The sequence below is a fragment of the Syngnathoides biaculeatus genome, chromosome 16, assembly GCF_019802595.1.
Source record: "Syngnathoides biaculeatus isolate LvHL_M chromosome 16, ASM1980259v1, whole genome shotgun sequence".
In the NCBI taxonomy this organism is placed as follows: domain Eukaryota; kingdom Metazoa; phylum Chordata; class Actinopteri; order Syngnathiformes; family Syngnathidae; genus Syngnathoides; species Syngnathoides biaculeatus.
Window position 1 is genome coordinate 11,169,038 of NC_084655.1, and position 21,611 is coordinate 11,190,648.

The following is a 21,611-nucleotide window of genomic DNA, read 5'->3' on the forward strand; positions in this document are numbered from 1 at the left end:
ATGGAAGCCGGAATGGGGGGATGGTAGCTTCAGCATCATCCTCGGATAAAACCACACTGATCGAAAAAAAAAAAAAAAAAAAAGACTGGATAGCGCATACACATCGAGCGGTATGTCGATTGGATGAAGCCAGTTATATTGTGGAGGATATGGTTTACAGGTTGGATTATGGCGGGGTTTTTCCTCAAAGTTTGGCATGTAGTATCATGAAGGATTTTTAATTCGACTTCGTAAGACAAAAAAGGCTAAGTGCAAAGGAAAGACCCGATTTCCGTGACGTGAACTTTTCCCAAAATATGCTGTGAATCACTATCATCATAACATCGCAAAAAAACAATATTTTTTTGTCATTAAAAACATTAAATTTGAAGTCAATCAGTTCGACATATTTTGGGAAATAAGGACTCGCAGTGGGAAAATATATGCTAAACGCATTGTTCATTTGTTGTCTCTGTGATGTCCTATATCAGACAGACAATTTCAACTTGTTTCCTCCCGTTTGAAAATTATATTCAATATGCAGGGTTCTGTATTATGAAATTCATGAAAAAGTTCACAGAAAATGTGTTTTCTTGCTTATCCACTGATGAAGTTTGAGAAAATATTTACATCGCTTTTTTGGGAAAAACTGTCGAAGTATAAAGGTGAAGCAGAGAGTGAACAGTCAACAACAACAACAACAACCGTAAACAAAACTTTGTTCAAGTGAATTAAGCTAATAAGAAAATAAAAAAAAGCCCCTTTACAAAGAAACTTTAACAGTGTCAAAGTAAATCTTTCTAACTTTCCTGTGGGATGTTTTTTCACAGCCACGAAACTGGTGATTAACGCAGTTAATCGCTGTTACTGCACAGGTCGGCATGGTTGTTTTGGGAGTATCAAGATGGCGGATGACGACTTCAGTTTTGGTGGCCAATGACCCATCCAGTCTTTTTTTTTTTTTTTTTTTTTACATCAGTGGATAAAACCCACTAAAACGCATGTGTTAGTTCTTTGCCATTGAAGAAATCATCTGCTTATTATAATTCACTTTGTCGTCAGATTTGACATAAAAATCCGCTACGTAATGAAGAAGAAGAAGAGGTAATGAAGGCAATAAAACAAAACAAAATAACACTTTACCATGGTGGGAAGTACTTCGTTACTTTTGCTTATTCATTTTTCTAACTTTTTTTTTTTATCGTGTCCATTTGAGAAGAGAGATCCATACTTTCCAGTCCCTATTATTAAATGATTTTTTTCAAACTCTGTAGAGTGAACTGCGGAGAGAAGTGTGAATTACTGCACATTAACAAATGTTCCCATCTATGCTCTAATTCACTTATGTCAAATCTATTTTTGTCAAAGGCCAAAATATAGTTTTTCTCTGTTCTCCTACTGACCTACTGACTATTGATTGGATGTGTATGTGTATACGAAGAAAAAAAACATACAGGTAAAATGTTTTCCATTAGTTTATTTGGCATTATTTGTCACAGACTGTCATCACCACAAAGAACAAAGTGATTCTTCTCAAGATCTCCTTACCAAGAATGAGTTTTCCATGAACAATGGGTCTTCCATTTGCAACCCCCCACCACGCCCACACACACAAAACAGATTCCAATATGAACAAGGACCACGGCAACACTTATTGACTGCTATTTTTCAAACTTGCTCAATCTTCCTTCACAAAAATCAGAAATGAAAAGAAGTAAATACTGTATATGCAAGGAGACAGCGATGTTCAAGTATATTCTTAATCATTCTTATGTGTGCAACAAAAACCAGATTCTTTTAAAATCATTTGTTCATAAACATATATGCAGAACACCAAATGTACATGTTCGTTTCTGAGGTCATTTAAAACAACTGAGGACACTTCATCAACTACATCTTTAGCAACATTTCGTATCCATGAGACTGGACCATCTCATCTTTAGTCACATGCTGTCAAAGAGGCAGTGAAAAGACAGCATTTGTTGCAGGAACACTTCCAGATTTTTTTTTGTTGCTAAAACAGTACTCATTTAATGTTTTGAAAAATACAATACGAGCAAAATAATTTCCATATGAGCAATAAGTCTGTGAAATATTAAAAATAGACAAAAAACCGATGTGTCATGCCATTGGTCCAATGACCACTCAGTTCAAAAGCCATCCACCCATTTTTCTACTGCCGAGGTCGCCAACACGGTGCCCGCCCAGATAGCCCCGAAAGATCACGAGTAGTGTAATGCCGGCCTGCACTACAAGCGTATCCCCAGTGAGATTGACCTTTTTGTGTGCTACTAATCTAAAAAAAATACAGACACTTACCAGTAAGCTGCATTGAACATTTTTTGTTGCTATTCTTTTATTGAATTACACTTGCATCAAGTATAAATTTGGAAATGACAATATCCATCCATCTGTTTTCTAAGCCACCTATCCACACGAGTGTCGCAGCAGTGCTGGAGCTTATCCCAGCTATCAACAGTCAAGAAGTGAGGTACACCCTGAACTGGTTGCCAGCCAATTGCAGGGCACGTGGAGACAAACAACAGTCGCGCTCACAATAAAACCTAGGGGAAATTTAGAGTGCCCGATTATTGTTGAATGTTTCTGGGATGTAGGTGGAAACCGGAAACCCACGCAGGCACAGGGAGAACATGCAAACTCCATTTGAACTCCAGACCTTAGAACTGTGAGGCCAACACTCTATCCAGTTGCTCCACCGTGCTGCCAAATGTCAATATTTTCACAAAATAGTACTATAGTTCAATGTGAAGTGTGGTAGGCATGCAAACTGTAGCATGTGTAGACGAGCACACCGGATATTTAAATCAGTGTGTGAGATTGTCTATTTGATGATCACTGAACACCGCAGCAAACTACATCTAATGTTTGCTCACAGTAGAACAAACTCGTCCATGCTGTTACTAGTGTTAGTCCTCTGCAAATCCCTCTTCCTCTGGACATAAGTGATGTTGCTGGTGCGTCTTTTGCTTTCCTCCTCCTCCTCCTCCTCCCCTCGACTATGACCTTCCACAAATATAAACATGGGGTATGTCTCTGCAGATGTTGAGACAGCCTGAGGGTGAAGAGAGCAATAAAAATCCCCCGCTTCATGATAATATAAATGCCACAACATTATTTAGTCAGATGTGAAATTTTCCACATATCCACCGACCTCATCGACGACTCTGCGTAGCATTTCAAAGTCGTTTTGGCCTTTTGCATAAAATCCAATGGTACAGCTGGGATCCATGCGAGAGAAGAGCATTTTTCTCGGATATTTACAGTGAAATGACTGTAGGGATTAAAATAATAATTAAAAAAAAAATCAACTGTTTGTTTTTTTCATACAGTACTGCGAAAAAGTCTTGGCCCACCACCTGTTATGGTATTTTTCACAGGGGTCATTTTTACATGGTATTATATTAGTCAAACAACCTGTATCCCATGACCCAAATCCTGTTTTGTTAACATGTTTGGACATGGTAAAGGTCTGCACTCTACTGAGTGCACTAAAGGTGGTGGCCAAAGACAAGCAGAAAGATGAAGTGGAACACTGTTTACGAATACCTCTAAAGGAAAGTTGTCCTTTGTTGTATCCACTGTGGGCTGACAGTAATGGGGGTCCAAGTACAACAGATGTTCATCTTCAACAAAGTAAAGCCAGAGTAGGAAAAAGTATAAAATTTACATACGACTCAACTAAATATTGGAAAGACAATACATGAAACTGGACATACCCTGGAAACCAACAAAGTAGAGTGAGTGCTTTGGTTTTCCCCCGATGATACCAATGCAGCATTTTAACTTCAAGAGTTTCTAAGATGAAAAAGTGGGAAAAAGTTCTGTTGCTTATAAATACATTCATTAAGTAACTACTCAATACTCCGGACAGAAACTACAGTTGAATCGGCACTTGCATTGCAATCTCGTGCTGTATTGTCTTCTCATCAAAAAGTCAAAAATACATTTAGGCTCTTTACCATTTGGGATCATTACCATTCAGCACGAATATATTCACACTTGCTATGTTTTACCATCCATCCATCCATCCATCCATCCATCCATCCATCCATCCATCCATCCATCCATCATCTACTGCTTTTTCGGGTCAGGTTGCGAGGTAAGTAGCTTCAGCAGGTATACCAAGACTATGTTTTACCAGTTACAACAAATTTCCAGGAGACAATTTACTTCAACATTTTTTAAACGGTATATAAATATTACTGCTCTACGGGAACCCACTGAGAAAAACAAAAAAACAATTAAATGTGTTCCATGGTTTATATCGTTCCGGGCATAAGACATTTTGAGGTTACAAACTACCGTACTTTGGGTAGTGACGTAGGAATATGTGGTCACGTAACACAAGTGCTGCCATTTCATTCCCAAGAAGTGTTTTTTTAATCATCTATTTACCGTAACTATACTATATTATGATATACAGATTACTAATCTGTCAGTAGTGTAGGTTAGTGTTTGACTATGGTGCAATTTGACTTACAAATTTGCATTATGTCACTCCCATGGGAACGGAAACCTAAACCAAGGACCCCCCCATATTCTGTACTTGCTATTTATGTTCCCGAAGACCTAAATAAATTTAAATCAGACAACCTTGATACATCTGATATAGGCAGGATTGAGCTCTTGTCCTCCAAGTCGTACAGGCACCAGGAGGATGATGGCCTTCCAGGGCTGGATAGATGAAGTGGAGACCCCAGAAAGACATCGTCCACACAACTCTTTCACATCTTCCATGTAGACTGGTCAGGAACAAAAACATGCCACCGTGGTGAAAGTTCTACTTTCAAAGTAGAAGTTGGTCAATCTGTAGAAACCCATTTCTGGAAAAGAACCAAAGTACTAACTGGTGCAATCTTGTGCAACATAGATGACAAGATCGGAAAGGTCAGTTGATGCCTCTGCAGCTTTCCTAAAACAAAATTGAATCGAGAATTTTCTGAGTGATGTCACCATATACTGTATGTTAGATAGGATTGATAAACCGTGGATAGGGTACAAACTGAGTAATTACTAACCGCAGAATATGTGCCACGATTGAGGGGCCGTACCAGTCCCCTGCTTTCTTCCCGAAGCGTTTCCCGAACTCTACTAGCTGATGTATCCCAAAAGGAGCTGAAGGGTGATCTGCAAACCATGATACAACCTTTCTGTGTGTGGACTCCATCCATCTGTCCAAGAGGGAACCCAAACTCAGCTTCCGACAACATTTATTAGGACCTTTGGAATTCTGTATAGACACTGGTCTGGCTTCGGGACGGAACTCTCGAAGGTCCATATCATCATTGAACATGTGATGGCTCACAGGACATGTTATGCCTGGAAAAGATGAAAAAATATTTATATACGGTAATCCCTCGTTTTTCATCTTATTGGTACCAAACCCACCTACGAAAAGTAAAAAGCCGCGAAGTAGGTTTTTTTTTTTTTTTTTTTGCATCATTGGTCCTTCTACCCTATCAATGCGGCTTCCCACTATAGTACTGTACTAATGTATGGTGGCGTCTTATTTATTTAAATTTTTTTTGGTTCATTGGTCCATGTCATCGGGCTGCGAATGGCGCATTGCGTTCCCCCATAATATACAGTACAGTACTGTACTAATGTATACTGGCATTTCTTTTTATTTTTTTGCTTCATTTTTCTATGTCGTCACACCAGGGATGGCGGATTAGTACGTAGCAATCCGTCTTTTTTGGGGGGGGGTCTGGAAATCTGCGATGGACTGAATCCACGATAGGTGATCCGCGAAATAGGGAGGGATTACTGTATATACACACACACGCGCACCCACATGCACACAGACACACATATATATACAGTATATATGTAGGTGTCCCAGAAAAGGACCAGGACTGGCATGACAAAAGCTATAATTCACACCATGTACAAGTTTTCCCCCTCAGTATACTGTAATCTCCTTGGAAAATATAACTGACCCAATTCGGTGCAGCCAATGAACTTTTTTTTTCTCGCCGTGTTTTTATGTATATATCCACTGTTTTAGCTGGAGACCAAACATCACGACCTTTAGTGGAAGAGCCCCACATCACCAAGGCTGAAGAAAGCAAGATCAAAGTCAAAGTAATGTTGATCGCAGTCATTGCGATGAGGGGCATCGTCGATTCCGAATTCTTGCCACATGGTCAGGCAATTGAGCAGCACGTCTACAAAGAGCTCCTGCCGCTTTTGTTTTGTTGAGTGTGAAAAAAGAGGCGAGTATCAGGAGAACTCGTGGCTGTTTCACCATGACAACACACCGGCTCAATATGCCCTGAGCATTCAAACGTTCCTGGCCAAGAGGATCATCGCTGTGCTGGAGCAACCTCTTTACTCACCTGACCAAGCAAAGTGTGAGTTTCTCCAACTTTTGCAAGCTCACGCGGGTCATCATGTGGATCTGTTTTAAAAGACTAGGATTAGAGGAGGTGTGGATTATCCTAGAGGAATCCTTTAAGGAGTCAATGAAGGCTTGGTAGAAAGTCTGGAACTGCGTTATACTCCATGAGGATTACTTTGCAGGGGAAAATGTGTACTTTGGACTTAAATATATTTCCTGTAAAACCAATCCTGGAACTTTTCTTACATACTTATATTAACATACAATGTTCAATCATGAGCAGTGGACATAAAGTGAGTACAGTATAGAAAGTGGATGCATTGATAGAAGTTTCAGGTTCACAATCATAAAAACTTTAGTAACCATACAGGCAACAGTTTAATTAACATTTGTGGTGGAATTAAAACTTGTAGGACTTCAGTGCTGATTGAAAGATGTCGTTCCACTTTAAAAATCCAACAAAATTAAAGTACTCATTGTTTTCATTGATGATGATTTGATATTGCTTATTTTGACAAAATGTAACCTTTACATTTAAAATATAGTCTAGCTGTGAGTTTACATGAAATATTAATATTACACTTAATACACGTTTTTTCCAAGGCATTTAGTTAGTATGGCCAGAAAACCTCATTCAGTATTCTTTACAGCCATCATTGTGGATTGTCAATGTCATGTTATGCTGAGAAAGTTGAGAACACAGGTGTCAAACTCAAGGCCCGGGGGCCAGGTCCGGCCCACCGCATGATTTTATGTGGTCCGCGAAGGCAAATAATAGGTATTAACTTTCATGATTTTTGTTAAAAACTGTACCAAAATTTCAAATTGTCATATCATAAATGATAACGCTGAGAGATTACAAGCATTTTTGTGTTACCAAACAACAGTAGTTGAAAAACCCATTACTCTCGATTTCTGATTCCAAAACGAGCTCCTAAATTTCATATGTAAATTTGATGAGGAGGTTAAAGATTTTTATGGTCTCACAGTCATAACGGCCCTCCCGAGGTGAACCGTAAGTCAAATAAGGCCCACCACAAAAATGAGTTTAAGACCCATGGTTTAGCTAACAATTGTACACAATTTGACTTCTTTTTAGAAATGTAGCTAAGGTCTTGTAAGCAACTAAATAGAATGCAAGCTCTTCTATGAAGTCTCTTGAAGCCTTTTGAATCTCTCTATGGCTTGTCCCCGATTCAATGTGAAACATGTGAAGGTAACATTGCAATGAGTACGTGTTGTGTCACCTTGCGGCATCAGGTGTAAAAGCAGGCCTCGCGCTAACAACATCTGTCCTGTGCGGAGAAGACATCCCCAGCCACTATCAGTGGTCAGAGAGCAGCCCGTCAACTGAGGGAAACCTCGTCTGTATGTCAACCACACAAGAGTTGCAAAAGAGCGGTGGAAAGCTTCGTTCTCCCCTGACATTAGAATTAAAAACACAAACTAGATAATCTTACAAAGCAACGAGGCATCGTGCCTAAATTGTCCACATGAAATTGCAGAAGCAACCTCACCTTGATCGGTGAGCTGATATGACTTTCCAAACATAATCACAGGAGCGGTCTTGCTCAAATTTGATTTCTGCTTGAAGGACCAGCCTAATAATTGAAAAACAAGACTTCAAGAGACTAAACATAACCACACAGCAACAAACAAACATGTTATGAAGTCTGACAGGTAAAACTAACCGTATTTGACACTATTCCATACTGAGACTAGCTTGGATTTGAGTTTGCCGCCTTCCTCCGTGTCTTTCCTGCTCTCATCTTCATGGCAAGAAGTTGCAACTGAGGTAAAAGGGAGGAAGAGCCAGTCGTCCATATATTCATCTACAGGAGACTGGCTGTCACAGCAAGTTGACGAGGCAGTGGAGTTCATAACCATCAGATTTGATCAAGACTGGCCACAAGGGAACACTCTTTATCGCCATAGCAGCTGCATATTCAGATGAAGAACAAACATAACAAAGCACTATTGTAATTGACCCAATACATCTTTTTGCAACACTATAGTAGTCATAATCTGACAATCTGAATTAACTGCTGCAAAATTAACACATAGCTCTTGTCGTCAAGGGAGAGGGAAACCATGTGATTGCATCCTGTGACTCGAGGAATTTCTGATATTTATGCTTGTTGCACCAAAAGAGCTGCTGGTGGTTTTGAATATTCTACCCACAGCATCAAGGATTTTAAAGGCCATTGTTTAAATTACAGTCACATGGTAAAGTCCATGTCAGTACAGAAAAAGCTGTTTACATTATCACTCTTATGAATACACAAACATTAGCATACTCATAAGGAAATTAAATAACAAAAGTGCAATATCTCCATGTCGTTAAGTACATAATGTTTACATAATTAGTCTGTTATACCATCTCTATTATGTGACAAAGTGAAATGGCAACATATAACAGCAAGATTCCTATTACTACCAAAAAAATACCCAACCTACTTGGAACGTGCGACTGGTAGTGAAATACTTAAAGGTACTTAAGGGTTCTTGTTTCCCAACTTTGTTTTCATTCCTCAGCACTAAAAATCGCACTTCAGATTGAGAAATAAAATACAGTACATCGATTGTAAAGATGATATTGTGTTTACCTTCATTCAGGTATTATCTTTCTGGAAACATTTATGAGTCAAACCTGTCTGTGAATTTCTGAGCGGACCAACAATATTGCTGCCAATACTCCGTAATGGAAGCCATGAACTTCTATTTCCTTGTTTATGTTACGGAAGAGGCGTGCTGTGGTGTGATTGGCTGACAGTGAGCCAATGACTGACGAGTGACACCAAACCTCTTCTACAGAGACCATGTTGGATTTCTCTGAAAGAAAACAAACGAATGGTCATTTTCACTGGTTTTATTGTTTTATTTTGTTTATTCCTCCTCCCAAATTGCAGCACAGGAACTTATATCACACATCCTCTTTGTCATACATGAAAACATGAATTACTGTACCCCAAAGAACCGAGTGGCTGGTGGGCCAAATGTGTTTTTTTTTCTTCCATAGAATGGAATTTCATGAGTGTCGATCTCCATCTCAAACACAAACGTTATGTTTACTGAAATCGAAACACGAAATTACGCCCATTTTAAATCGTGTATGCGCGTGTTTGTACGGCGAGTTATGTAATGCAACCGTTTCCAACTGGCGGGTGCATACATTTGGAACGTAAATCTGTATATTTAACTATATGAATACATTGAAATGCAGTAGCAATAATATTACAATAACAGTTGGTAAACACAAGACAATATCTGACAAAAAAATAATAAGGTGCAACTCTTTACACACAAAACATTTTTGTTTAATGCAAAAACAAGTGATTCCACGCTGAAGCCCTAGGCCGCATCTTGGATGAAACAAAAAGTGGTAATATGTGGGTGGTCTTTAAAATCATATAAACGTTCACTGACATCAGAATTATGCACACAAATAGACATTTCTCACTAAACCTATACTGTACTGTATTCCTATGAGCCTTTGTGGCTTGTCATCCACAAGATGGCAGTGTAAGGTAGGTTTAGGAGGTGTTTTGCGAAACGCACTAACAGAAGATTGAAAATGCACAGGGAGGAAGGACAAGCCGCTTTACAAATGAACATACTCAAGCCCTATCGTATCTTGATACAATTAAATGCAAAGGTAACATTGCACGTTTGAAATCCAAGAGGCCAGGATGGATAAACAAACACTCCGATCAATGGCACGGGGTGCTAAATTTACTTTTTACGACAGACTTACGTTCTTAACCTGATATATTTATCGCTAACCTGCACTAAAGTTCCTAGCACATCAATATAAAACAATCAAATGAAAATTAATTCACATACAGCCGTAACTGGAGTCCCATCTGCCAAGTGACCTGTACTGTTATTATTTAGAGGACTTAATCTGAAATTACTTTTGAGTGTCCATGTCCAGACTTGACTTGACTTACACAGTTATACAGCATTTCTAAATAGGATTCAAATTGTACCTCAAGTGTTACAGAACGTTTGGGATGTTCCAAATCTCCCCCACCCCCACCTTCCCTCAGCTCACAGCATCTGTCGACAGACTGCGGCCAAATAATGAAAATCAAAGGTGCACAATGGCCTTTTGACAGAACCGTTCCATTTTCCTCCAAGACCTTTCCGACCTGACACACAGTAATGCTTGATTTTCACTCTGCATTGCGGCAAAGCATGCATTTACAGCACATTATCATTTTTTCACTTTTCAAATTGCAGTATTAATGCTGATCAGAAATGCTGGTTGGACATTCAGTTTGAGTATTTATCCTTACTCCTTGCATAGGAGACTCTTTTGATATATTGATTGCTAAAATGTCTTTTTTTTTTTTGTGAAATGAATAATGTCCAGAACGTTTTACATGCATTATTTTTTCATAGACATGATAGCAAACACAAATGTCCTTCAACTGTAAACAAAACAAATGAAAACACCACAACATTCTTCCACAATAAATTATGAAATATAAAATGGATCGTATCAGCATATGTAGAAAAGACATGTATATTCAACCAACTTTTAAAGTGTGAGTTTATGACCGTTTAGTCCTCAATAACGCTACAACACACAATGAATTCACATACAGGAGCAATTGCACACAGCAAAAGGGACAACTTTGAAAGCAAAATACATTTGCTTTGCTTATTGCAACTACTTTTTTTTGTTTTTGTTTTTTAACCTTTACTGGTTGACAACACAATGTAAACGTAGTAATTCTAGTCACCTAAAGTGGCATTATTAGCACATTGCATAGCGTCCCTGTGCAAGTTCAGCTCATATTTTATCCACCTGGAATAACAGCCCTTGAACCAATTGGAACACCAGCCAGCTCCTTTTGACAACAAGTATTTTGGTCCAGACTCGAGTGCCTGAGTCAATTTTTTCCCTCTGTTGTTTTATGATACACAACTTAATTATATCATTTTGCGAAATAAACTTAACCAAACTAAGTAAATGGAATGTGGTTTGCATGTTTAGATGGTTGCAAAGTTGTTCACAGTGTTTACTACCTTAAGGTCCTCAGTATTTATTTATTTATTTTGTTGTAATTTTTCATCTACTTTCTAAATTTCTTTGAGTTTTTGCGTACAGCATGCATTTTTTTTAAATACATCTAAACCACGTTGTGACAAAGACATCCACAGGCCTATAATTTGCTACACTGCGCACACATTTTTAAATAGTAGTTGATGTATCTTATTTTGTATCCCCATTTAGTCCAAAGTCTCGGATGCAGATTATTTCTGTTCAGGCATTTATGTTTGTTAAAAACGTGTTAATTTATTTGATATGTTTGGATGCTTCTACAGTAAAAGGCAATGCATTGGAGGGTCTTCTTCATCATGAATGATGCTTTGAGCTCCGAGTGTTTCCTTTATCCAATTGGAGAGTGCTACCGGCAGATGTTTGAGCCCCACGGCGCCCAGCTGCACAGGAAGCCTCCGCTTTTCCCGCTGAGCTGCCTCGTTTCTCCTCACTTGACTTAGAGGTGTCTTTGCCCCTGGACCCATCTTGTGACCCCCCTTTCATAGGCCCAAGTACCGTCTTGGCGACGCTTGTGAGCTGCGTGACAAAGCTGGCCTTGTCCCCGGGTGACATGACGCGTGGCTTGCTCGAACACGGTGAGGATGCATTGGAAGAAGGAGACATGGGGTTTTCTTCCAACACCTCCAAGTGTGCCCTTTCCTCTTTCACTCCCCGGTAGCTCTTTGACAGCCTCTCCATTTTGAAACTGCCAACAACTGGTACATTTGATGCACTGTGAACCTGCTCTGAGGTGGGAACTGGGGGTGCAGGACCTATAAACTTCGTCGTCTCTGTTTTTTTATCACCACCATTACATTCCTTCCCAATGGCCTCCGTACTTTTACGAGGTTTAGTCAACTCTGTATTCGATCCTTTGCGACAGCCACCTTTCTCTGTACCCGCTATGTATTTGGTTTTGTCTTCGGCAGTTTTGGTTGAAGAGACACTTTCTGTGTGCGCATCCTTCTGCTTCTTCTCGTGTGGTGGGAGGCACTTTGTTGTCCCCGGAGGGGAGATTTTCTCACAAGGTTTGCTCTTAGAGAACACAGCCTCAGAAGTTGCAATGCTTGCATTTAAAGGTTTGACCCCATGTTTCGGTTTGGTCTGTGTGGTGGACGCGGCTGTTACTGGAGGAGGGGTTGTCTCAATTGCAGATGAACTCTGTAGAACCCGAGCAGTGGATAATGTTTTATTTGGGTCAACGTAGGATGCACTTTTTGTTGGTTTGGTCTCACCATTGGACCCAATGAGATCTGATGCCATGGTTTGAATATCTGTCTCTGTTACCGGTACCATTGTGTCACGGCTCAGCGGTGATTCCTGCCTTCCCAGCCTTCGAACATGTTGCAGACTATTGGTTTCCCCCGATAAAGGTGGAGAAGGAGAGGACGAGGACGAAGGAGAAGGTGGAGCAGGTCCATTCTCTCCCTCCATCTCAAGCAGACTCTGCAGGCTGTGCTCACAGTGGAAGGACTCTCTCCTGTAGTCCCCATGAGTCACCTCCAAATTGTGCTTGCGGAGGCACACCCCTCCCGTCAGAGGAGAAGGCGACGAGGATGATGATGAGGAAGAAGGCAGAATCGGCGCGCCAAGCTTCTCTGCCGACTGAACCCGCTGCAGGAGGGGGGATCTGGGTGGCTCTGCACTCTTGGGCCGAGGACGGGCAACCGGCGGTGACGAGTGTAGCTTGACGGGGAACGTCTGCGTGGTGTTGGAGCTGCCGATAGTGTGGCCGCTCAGAGGCGGCGGGGAAGATGTGGTAGGGGAGGGGGTGTGGGCTAAAGGCGATAAGGGGATGTTGCCAGCAGATTTGCAGCGAGCAGAACGGTACTGGCGGTGAAGTTTGGGCGACAGGCCATGCAGAGAGCTGGGCCTCATGTGGTGCGATGCGGCTGGGGAGTTGGGAGTGCTGGATGCCGGGGAGCTGCTCTGTGAGGAAGTGCCTGGAGAAAGAAGATCACAACTTAGGGGCCGTTTAGATCCACAAATGGATGGATTGATGGATATTATCAATTGATCATATGTTATTAATAAAGATATTAATGTATTAAAAGACACGGATCATGGTAATGATTAATCATTCAAAATGATTGCATAAGGTAAGAAACATAAATATTAATACTGTATAAGCATCGTAGGCATCCTCTAGTATTTTTAGACTCAATTGATGTACAGTTTTTTTTAAATTGCCTTTGGCGGTTTAGTATTCGTTAACTAGGGAAACACAATCAACAGATACTTAGTTAAAATGCCTAACAGGGGACCCTGGGAAATTTGAGCATCCTTTCGCACAAAACCCTATTTTTCAAATCTACTTTAGCACCTTTTAGTGGAATATACCTCAATTTAGCATTATGGCAATGTCTTTTGCCCTCTTTTATGTATTCTTGTACAGTCATTGCTTGCATCCACACAGAAAGATGAGTGATGGTAACTCATGGTCATGATTACCCATACTAACCCATGTATGGGGATTCCAGAGTGGAACGATATGTCTGAGTCGGGGAGCGGGCACAGAAGCCGTGGGTAGGAGATCCGGGCAAACTGTCTCCAGATGATAGAGACCGGTTCAAAGAGGAGAGGCTCCGACTGGTGTGGAGCAAATTGGACTGCTTGGTGATTTTTCTGAACAGGGAGCTACGCTTCTTACTGCAATGTAACCAGATGCGATACAGCAATGAGTTGACTGATGATAAACTAAAGTGTTTATCATTGCATGCTCATAATTGCATGATGCATGAACTCACTCTTGCCCCTCTTTGGCTCCTGGTCTTTTGCTGCGTCGTGCCATTTTGCATTTATAGCTGGTCTTGCGTGCAGGTCCCAATTTTATAGAGGTGTTCTCAAAGGGAGTCGTTGTAACGGTCACCTTGTTTCCACTCTGAAGATTAAACATCACTCATGTTAATTTAGATTAGTGAGTAAATTATTCATTGGAGTCGTATAGTTAGGTAACGCCATCTAACCTTCAGGATGAGCTCCACCACTTCTGTATGGACTAGACCGTGAACTGACTCTCCATTTACATGAGTGATGAGGTCACCTGCACTAAGTCCTGCCTCATGGGCGGGGCCTCCATCCTCCACATGCTGAAAATGAAAATGAGTTGACTTGTAAAAGGAAACAAACGCTTTTGTCGAAAAAGATGACTTGTCTGCAATTGGCTGGCGACCATTCTAAGGGTGTACTTCGCCTCTGATGAGACAAACAGGATAGACCTTTACAAATTGTGTGTAAATATAAGCCACAAAAGTAATTCTAGGTGGCAAAAAGTGATTAACCACCAATTAGTACATCTGAAAAGGATGACACAAAATTTTGTTGTGACTGGGGTTGCAACTTTTGACATGCCGATAACACTTGAAGTAAATTATGAGCAGCAATTGTTTCCCTTGGGGGCAATTTACCTCACACATCTTCTTTTCCACAAACACTTCACACATCCACACCACTGAAGGCTAAAATAAAGATTGAAGCAATGCATCCTATTTTCTCAATGGCCATTGGTCAACTGACATTTTAAGGGTTTGTTTACGAGCAGTCCAATCAGAAATTGCTGGAGCTGTTACCACCCGGAAGTACGCATGATGTCGTGGTGAAAGGGTTTACGGAATATATATGGTTTGCAAGACTACTTATGAAATATAGCAACTTGTATATTTATAATGTGCCCTTTTCCAGGTGACAGAGCGGAAGTTTGTCCTGGCTGATTTATCAAGAAGCAGAATACGCCCTAGGTTGAGTCTATCAGCAACTAGTCTCACTGATGTTCACTCACCCAGATCATATGGTGTACACTGTAGACATCGCTGTCTCCTATGTAGACTCGAATTGCTCGGAGAGTAAAGCCATACTTCTTCCCAGAGCGGTGGATGGTGATTGGGGAATGCAGGACGTTTACCACAGGACAGTAGTCTCGACTGGGAGAGGAATCCCGAGAGGAGGGATTGGACGAAAGGGAGCGAGGAGACATGGGGCTCGCCAGGGGGGAGGCACCATGTTGCTCCACTGAAAGAGGGGAATGACGTAACACCCAAAATATACTTGATTCATCGATTCATTTTTGAAGGTGTGTTTTGACAATTTCTTACCTGTGGGAATGATGACAGATAAAGCAGTAGCAGAAGCAGATTTGATCACTTTATTGCCAGGTCGAGAGTTCCGTTTTTCTCCCTCAGCCGAGAGCTGCTGATGCCGAACTCTCCGCAGCACTAAGTCACTGGTGGCCCCTCTGGGGCCTTGGAGCTCTGGAAGCCCCAGAACACTTGCACTGGCTGGTAAACATAACATTGGCACAGGGGAGGGCAAATCATTTTTCAAATAGGCCATGTGAGAAACTGCACTGGTTGTTGAGGACATGCTAAACTCAGTTGTGTTGAATAGAAATTAAATGTATTTTTAATCCAGTAAATTGTATACTTTTAAAGCAGTAAACTGTATACTTCAAATAAATAGCTGCATGTGGAGCTATTTGGTTCTAATTAGGAAGTACACATTGAAAAAATGTATTACTTATTATTATCACTTGCATTACTGTGATAACACTATTAAACGAACATTCACAAAAAAACATGCATACAGTGTTCATAATTTGTATAGAATAACATAGGTCTAAGAAAATAACAATGTTCCTGACATGAGGACTGGGGTTGTCATTGACAGCATTCCCATTTTTGGGAAAAAAATGTTTGCTGGAAGATTCAGAGAAGTCAGTCACTGCCACCACACAAGCACATCAAACAAAAGCTGAGCATACTTTGTGTTTTATTTTGACTTCATACTGTAAAAGCTGTGAGGGCCAGTCATAATCTATGGATTGGCCTGATGCGGCCCACAGGCCATACTTTGCCTGGGTGTGCATTAGAGCATTACATAAAGATTTAGAGTTATTTAATTGTGGTCTGTTGTTCTTACTGCCAGTTGTGAACCCGTTGCTTTCTTTAAGGAAAGTCCTGAGATCGCCTTGTGAAGAAATGGCACTCATAGCTCCTTCCAGGGAGGTGCCCCTGGCCTTGACGTGTGGTTGGCCCCTCGTTAGGGACTGCTCCGAATCGAACTCCAAAGGTGAGGCCAAACGGTGCGTGTCCATGAGGGCAGAGAACCGCCTCCGGGCTCCGGATGGAGGACTGTAGTCGCTCTCGGTGAAGGACGACTCTGAGCAGGACAAACGCTTCCTTCAAAAAACAAAAAAAAAGGAATAGAATTGATTGTTTTGTTTTTTTTTACAAAAAAGATTTTTAAGACAACTTGTTTGCTTTAAAAAATTAAGACTCACATTTCAGGTGATCCAGTCCTCCAGCTCTTGTCCCTGAGTGTAAAACTCCCCAGGCTTTCTCTCTTACCCATCCGATCCTCTTTAGGAACTTTGTGCTCCCTTAAAGTTACACTTGGGGATTTCTGCTCCAGCTGCGACAGATGTTCCATACTGCTGTACACCTACATTTACAGTTCATGTTAGTTATAATATATGAATTCTCACGTAAAAAGATGAAAGTTGCATATATGGGAGTCCATCAGTCACAGCTAAAGAAGGATTTGAACCCATACTCCACGCAGGTCTGACCTTGCTAAAGCGGGGTGAACACGAAGAAAAGCGATGTAACTCCACAGGTTCGTCATCATTGGTATCATCCTCATCATATGAATGCACGTGATGGTAGCGCTCAGACCGGGCTATCGTCGGGAGATTAGGCAATAATTATTATAATCGTCAGAAAGCAAAGTGTGCTAATTTTGGGCGATACGCTGAATACACAGCAGGAGTCTTACTGTCAAAATAACTGGTGTCCTCCTCTGACTCCAGGTGAGGGATGAACTCGGCCTTTTGTCTCAGCAAGCTGTTCCAGTTCACCTCTGTGAAGAAGGAGTGCTGCTTAACTTCAAAAGCACCCCCTACTGGGCAAAGATTGGGGAGGGATGGGGTGGGCGTACATATGAAAAACAGGGATTGAAGGACAGTGAATAATAACTCCAGCTGGAAAGACAGAAAAGATACATTGGCAAATGGAACTGGTGAAGTTCAGCCATCGATTCAATAATAACGTTTACATTTATATGATATTCAATAGAAATGATCTCAAAATAGGTATCTGGGATCAGCTAAAGTTGAGAGTGATCTCTAAATATCCTCGCTCGTACAGGTCATTTTATTCTTAGGGCATTTAATGAAAAACAAAGTACAGAGGTGACCAATTCAATACCCTAATAAATTTGAAACTGAGTCTTTTTCTTCTTTTTTTTGCTTGCCTTTCTTGGCAATTGATTTTCTATATTTACTGAAAATCATTCACACAAAAGCACTTGAAAGTTGAAGGAAAATTGAGCTTCATTTACAAACAGCACTAGATCAAGAATAATTACATTTAAGTGTGTCGGGGAAGGGCAAAATACTCATGTAATGCAACATCTGTGATTCTACAGTGGTATAATACATATTATTCTCATTATTATTGTTAATGTTCAGAATTCTTCCTAAATCCTCCTTAGAATAATTTGAAGAAAGTTCTCACTGAAATATTTGTTAATTGTGCCTGATTTACCATGAGCCATTCCCATTTATTAAACTGCTATTTGATAAGGCACCATCATGATAAATGGTGAGTAAAATTTGAAATAAAGCTTAACAAGACTTGTAATGGCTAAATTTTTATGAGCATGTCACAAAGGGTTGAAGAGTTGATCTCTCTTAGAAGCATTAAATCTTTTTTTTTCCTTTTTATGAGCCGGCGGCACGGTGATGCAGCTATAACGCGTTGGCCTCACAGTTCTGAGAACCAGGGTTCAATCCGGCCCCGCCTGTATGTAGTTTGCATGTCCCCCCCCCGTGCCTGTGTGGGTTTTCCCCGGGGACTCCGGTTTCCTCCCACATCCCCAAAACATGCATTCATTGGACACTCTAAATTGCCCCTAGGTGTGATTGTGAGCGCGAATGTAGTTCGTCTCCTTGTGCCCTACGATTGGCTGGCAGCCAGTTCAGGGTGTACCCCTTCTCCTATCCGCTGACAGATGGGATAGACTCCAGCACCCCCACAACCTTGTGAGGATAAGCAGCTAAGAAAATGGATGGATGGATGTTTATTAGCCTTCAAATTTCTATACGGCTTGTGTTCATTCGAGCCAAGGGTGGGCCGATATCCGAACTCAGAACTCAGAGATGCGCTCAGCACTGTAAGTGGTTTGAAAGTTTAAAAGTATGCAAAAACGTGAAAGTGTCTAAATTGCTGACCTGTTCCCAGTCGAACAAGTGGATTTGTCTGTAAAAGAGAGGAGATGAGGTGTTGGGCATCAACAGGGAGTGCCTCATCTCCTTCAGGCCACACAATGTCATCTACGGAGGACACATAAGATCGCAAAAGAGACGATTTAAAATGTATTTTTGTGTAAAATGCTGTTTTGGTGTCTCACCTGTTATGACCTGGCCAAACAGCTCCTCTGGAGTGTCTCCAAAGAAAGGCACACAGCCCACCAAAAACTCATACAAGATGATTCCCATGGCCCACCAGTCCACCGGCTTTCCGTAACCTTGACGAAGAATTACCTCGGGAGCAATATACTCTGGGGTTCCACACACCTACGGGGAAAAGCAGGTCTGAGATCTTTTGTTCGACTAAACATGTCCCTGTGGGAGCATCAAGAAAGAGCTGAAAATCCAATTTTGAAAACGCCACGTGCACACTATTAATCTTGACATGAGCACAGATAGATGCATGCAAATTAATTTGTAATCATTATTTGAAAACAAGCGGCATAATAGAAGAAGTACAAGAAAAGAAGAGGCAGAGAAGGTCCACAACTAAACTCCATTAGAAGTCATTTTCCCCACAACAAATATACATTTAGTCCGCTTTTGTTTTAGGTATCAATTGTACACTAAACTTTAACTGGGAGTGATAAATAAACAGCACTGGTGAGCCTGAAAAAAAAAAAAACAGGGTTCACATTTCAATTCTGTAAGACTCTGCAAGTGCTCACCTACCTGCTTATCCAAGAACTCACGCGTGTCTTTCTCAATATGTCCCTCATAAAGGTTGGTGGTCAGACTCATGAGACCCATCTTAGACAGGCCAAAGTCTGTAAGTTTGATGTGGCCCATAGATGTTATTAGAAGGCTAAGTAGAAACAAAGAACAACAAGCTTGTTTAGATAAATGACACTAAATTCAAAATTGAATAAAAAAAATGGTAAAGTGGTATGTGATTCATTTAGAACATTACTTTCAATGACAAACCAAGTAAACACTGCACCATAATTATTATTTTTTTAACAGTTAGTGAATATTTTAGGAAAGACTGACTTGTCAGGTTTGAGATCACGGTGAACAATGCCGTAGTTGTGTAAGTATTCAAGCGCAAGGACTGTTTCGGCAAAGTACATCCGGGCCATTTCCACTGGCAGAGCCCCAATATTCTTCAGCAGTGTTGCACAATCTCCTCCTGATGGTGAAATTTAGAACTTGTGAGGTTGTCCAATGATGACAAAATGAGGGTTTTGGTATTTTTCATTTTAATGTGGCTCTAGATTTAAATGATTCAGGAGGTTTTAAAAAAATAATAATAATACTGTACGCTCCCTAAACTTAAATGCATACAGATTCTCACCTTCCACATACTCCATGAGCATGCACAAGTGCCGACGGGTCTCAAAGGAGCAGAACATGGAGACCACGAAAGGGTTCTCGGCAAATGTGAGGATGTCTCTCTCGACAAAGGCCTGTTGGATCTGGTTCCGTAGGATCAGGTTTTGTTTGTTAATTTTCTTCATGGCAAAACGCTGACGTGTCTCCAGGTGTCGGACCAGATACACAGCGCTGATCAAACGGAAAAGAAAAAAAAAAAAAACACCAACACAGCAATTCATATGGAAGTTTATTTTCAGTTACTTCCCATTACTTGTCTAATGTAGTGCGTCGTCATTAGTGAAGTGGCAGCTCTGCTTACCCATAAGCTCCATGGCTAATGAGCTTGATGGTCTGGAAGTCAGCTTCACCTGGTGGCTTCATCGCTCTAATCTTACCCTTTGAATAACAAAATATTAATCCAATATCTGCCTAGCAATGTAACTATCAAATATCATCCTTGGTCATCCTTCGAATAAAATGATGTAAATACAGATTTCATATGAATATGAAAGACATGACCAAGGTTGGGAAGAAATACTGGAGCTTGAGTATACAGTATTGTCCTTTATAGAATTAAATGCGAGTTGTTATATTTATTGTCTATAAAGAGTAGTCTTCACACAAGAACTACGTGTAAAAAAAGTACATTCACTTAAATGTTGTCACTAGATGTAGAAATACAACAAAATAGCTCACCTCTGCTGAGTCATCTGTTTCTGGTGTTTGAGGTCCTTCATTGTCATAATTATCAAGGTTGACCATCTCTGATAAAGTACATCCATGAAAACAGAATAAATTGTTGTGAAATACGTACAATATGTGGCCTCGTACTTGGATTCACAATAGTATTGGGCCACGCAGAGGAAAAACAACTCTATGTTGATGGTCATTGATTTAGCCTGGAAGATCAACAAAGCTGGAGGTGTAATGTTTAGGTGACCCAATACTTTTGCCATTAGTGTCGTTTGTGTCTTGCCCCCCTGACCTTCAATCGGGTCCCTGGTGAGTCCCAGCTGGCTGACAATATAACGAGGGATGTCAGTTTTCATCAGGTGACCCTCCTTGGCAACATCCTCTGCTGCCTCCAGCAGATGGTAGAACTCCTCAGGGTTGAATTCCTGGGGAGTAAAATGTACCTCCATGAATTGCCCATTGGGCCATTACATCAAAACAAAATCACATGGATGGATTGATGGCACCTCAGTTAAGGTGAGTTTATGCTTTGCAGGGTTTTATACTGCAAAATAAAAGATTACACAAGAGCTCAGAAATATACGTTCAAGATACGTTAAATATATGCTCAGTCACAGGCAAGGATATAGTTTATGTTAGAAGAACAGGTACATCGTGGACTAATTGTATTTCTCTCAAATCTATTAAAACAGTAAGGGCACCTTTTAAATTCAGTGGGCGCCTTTTAAATTCAGTATATTTGCATCCCCTATATAAAAACTGTTTTTGAAAACATTTATGTGGATGCATTTTTTTTTACATTCATATGGAATAAATTTAAATTGAATAATTATTTAGTACATATATTCAAGTGCAGTGGTAATTTTCAAACTGTTCATAATATTGCTGTGTTTTTTTAAAAACGATATTAA

General features: G+C 40.6%; 2 protein-coding genes across 4 annotated transcripts in view; both read right to left on the bottom strand.

Annotated features, from left to right (window-relative positions):
• Positions 1–1,466: 1,466 nt before the first annotated feature.
• Positions 1,467–9,083, bottom strand: LOC133514896 (cysteine protease atg4da-like). 2 transcript variants are annotated; one of them, XM_061846973.1, is made up of 12 exons: positions 8,947–9,083; positions 8,032–8,278; positions 7,858–7,941; positions 7,588–7,761; positions 5,221–5,319; positions 5,019–5,127; positions 4,848–4,912; positions 4,594–4,742; positions 3,717–3,795; positions 3,547–3,623; positions 3,152–3,271; positions 1,467–3,052 (listed from the first exon to the last, which is right to left on the bottom strand). In XM_061846973.1, the coding sequence occupies exons 2-12, from the start codon at positions 8,225–8,227 to the stop codon at positions 2,870–2,872; spliced, it is 1,335 nt and encodes a 444-aa protein (XP_061702957.1). In that variant the 5' UTR covers positions 8,228–8,278; positions 8,947–9,083; the 3' UTR covers positions 1,467–2,869. The 2 variants fall into 2 exon arrangements, with proteins under 2 accessions (XP_061702957.1, XP_061702956.1); XM_061846972.1 differs by having other exon boundaries at positions 5,019–5,319.
• A 126-nt stretch (positions 9,084–9,209) lies between these two features.
• The window catches only part of LOC133514063 (microtubule-associated serine/threonine-protein kinase 1-like), a 32,176-nt gene continuing 19,774 nt past the window's right edge, over positions 9,210–21,611 (bottom strand). Inside the window, exons 9-26 of one of the 2 annotated variants that reach the window (XM_061845334.1) lie at positions 20,993–21,125; positions 20,704–20,771; positions 20,327–20,403; positions 19,988–20,196; positions 19,684–19,822; positions 19,366–19,498; positions 18,795–18,960; positions 18,616–18,717; positions 17,160–17,282; positions 16,954–17,063; positions 16,666–16,826; positions 16,305–16,564; positions 15,482–15,664; positions 15,169–15,398; positions 14,357–14,479; positions 14,138–14,271; positions 13,852–14,039; positions 9,210–13,333 (exon numbers count right to left, since the gene is read on the bottom strand). In XM_061845334.1, coding sequence (XP_061701318.1) covers positions 11,706–13,333; positions 13,852–14,039; positions 14,138–14,271; positions 14,357–14,479; positions 15,169–15,398; positions 15,482–15,664; positions 16,305–16,564; positions 16,666–16,826; positions 16,954–17,063; positions 17,160–17,282; positions 18,616–18,717; positions 18,795–18,960; positions 19,366–19,498; positions 19,684–19,822; positions 19,988–20,196; positions 20,327–20,403; positions 20,704–20,771; positions 20,993–21,125 — 4,167 coding nt within the window. In that variant the 3' untranslated portion in view covers positions 9,210–11,705. Of the gene's footprint in view, positions 13,334–13,851; positions 14,040–14,137; positions 14,272–14,356; positions 14,480–15,168; positions 15,399–15,481; positions 15,665–16,304; positions 16,565–16,665; positions 16,827–16,953; positions 17,064–17,159; positions 17,286–18,615; positions 18,718–18,794; positions 18,961–19,365; positions 19,499–19,683; positions 19,823–19,987; positions 20,197–20,326; positions 20,404–20,703; positions 20,772–20,821; positions 20,898–20,992; positions 21,126–21,611 lie in introns of those variants that run through there. The other variant, XM_061845335.1, reaches the window with a different exon arrangement.

Excerpts from the sequence above, each read along its gene's own strand:
- LOC133514896 (XM_061846972.1), bottom strand. The coding sequence starts at position 8,227 with ATGGTTATGAACTCCACTGCCTCGTCAACTTGCTGTGACAGCCAGTCT. Across the intron at positions 5,320-7,587 it reads TTTACACCTGATGCCGCAAG|GCATAACATGTCCTGTGAGC; the intron begins GTGACACAACAC and ends CATCTTTTCCAG. Across the intron at positions 4,913-5,018 it reads ATCGTGGCACATATTCTGCG|GAAAGCTGCAGAGGCATCAA; the intron begins GTTAGTAATTAC and ends ATTTTGTTTTAG.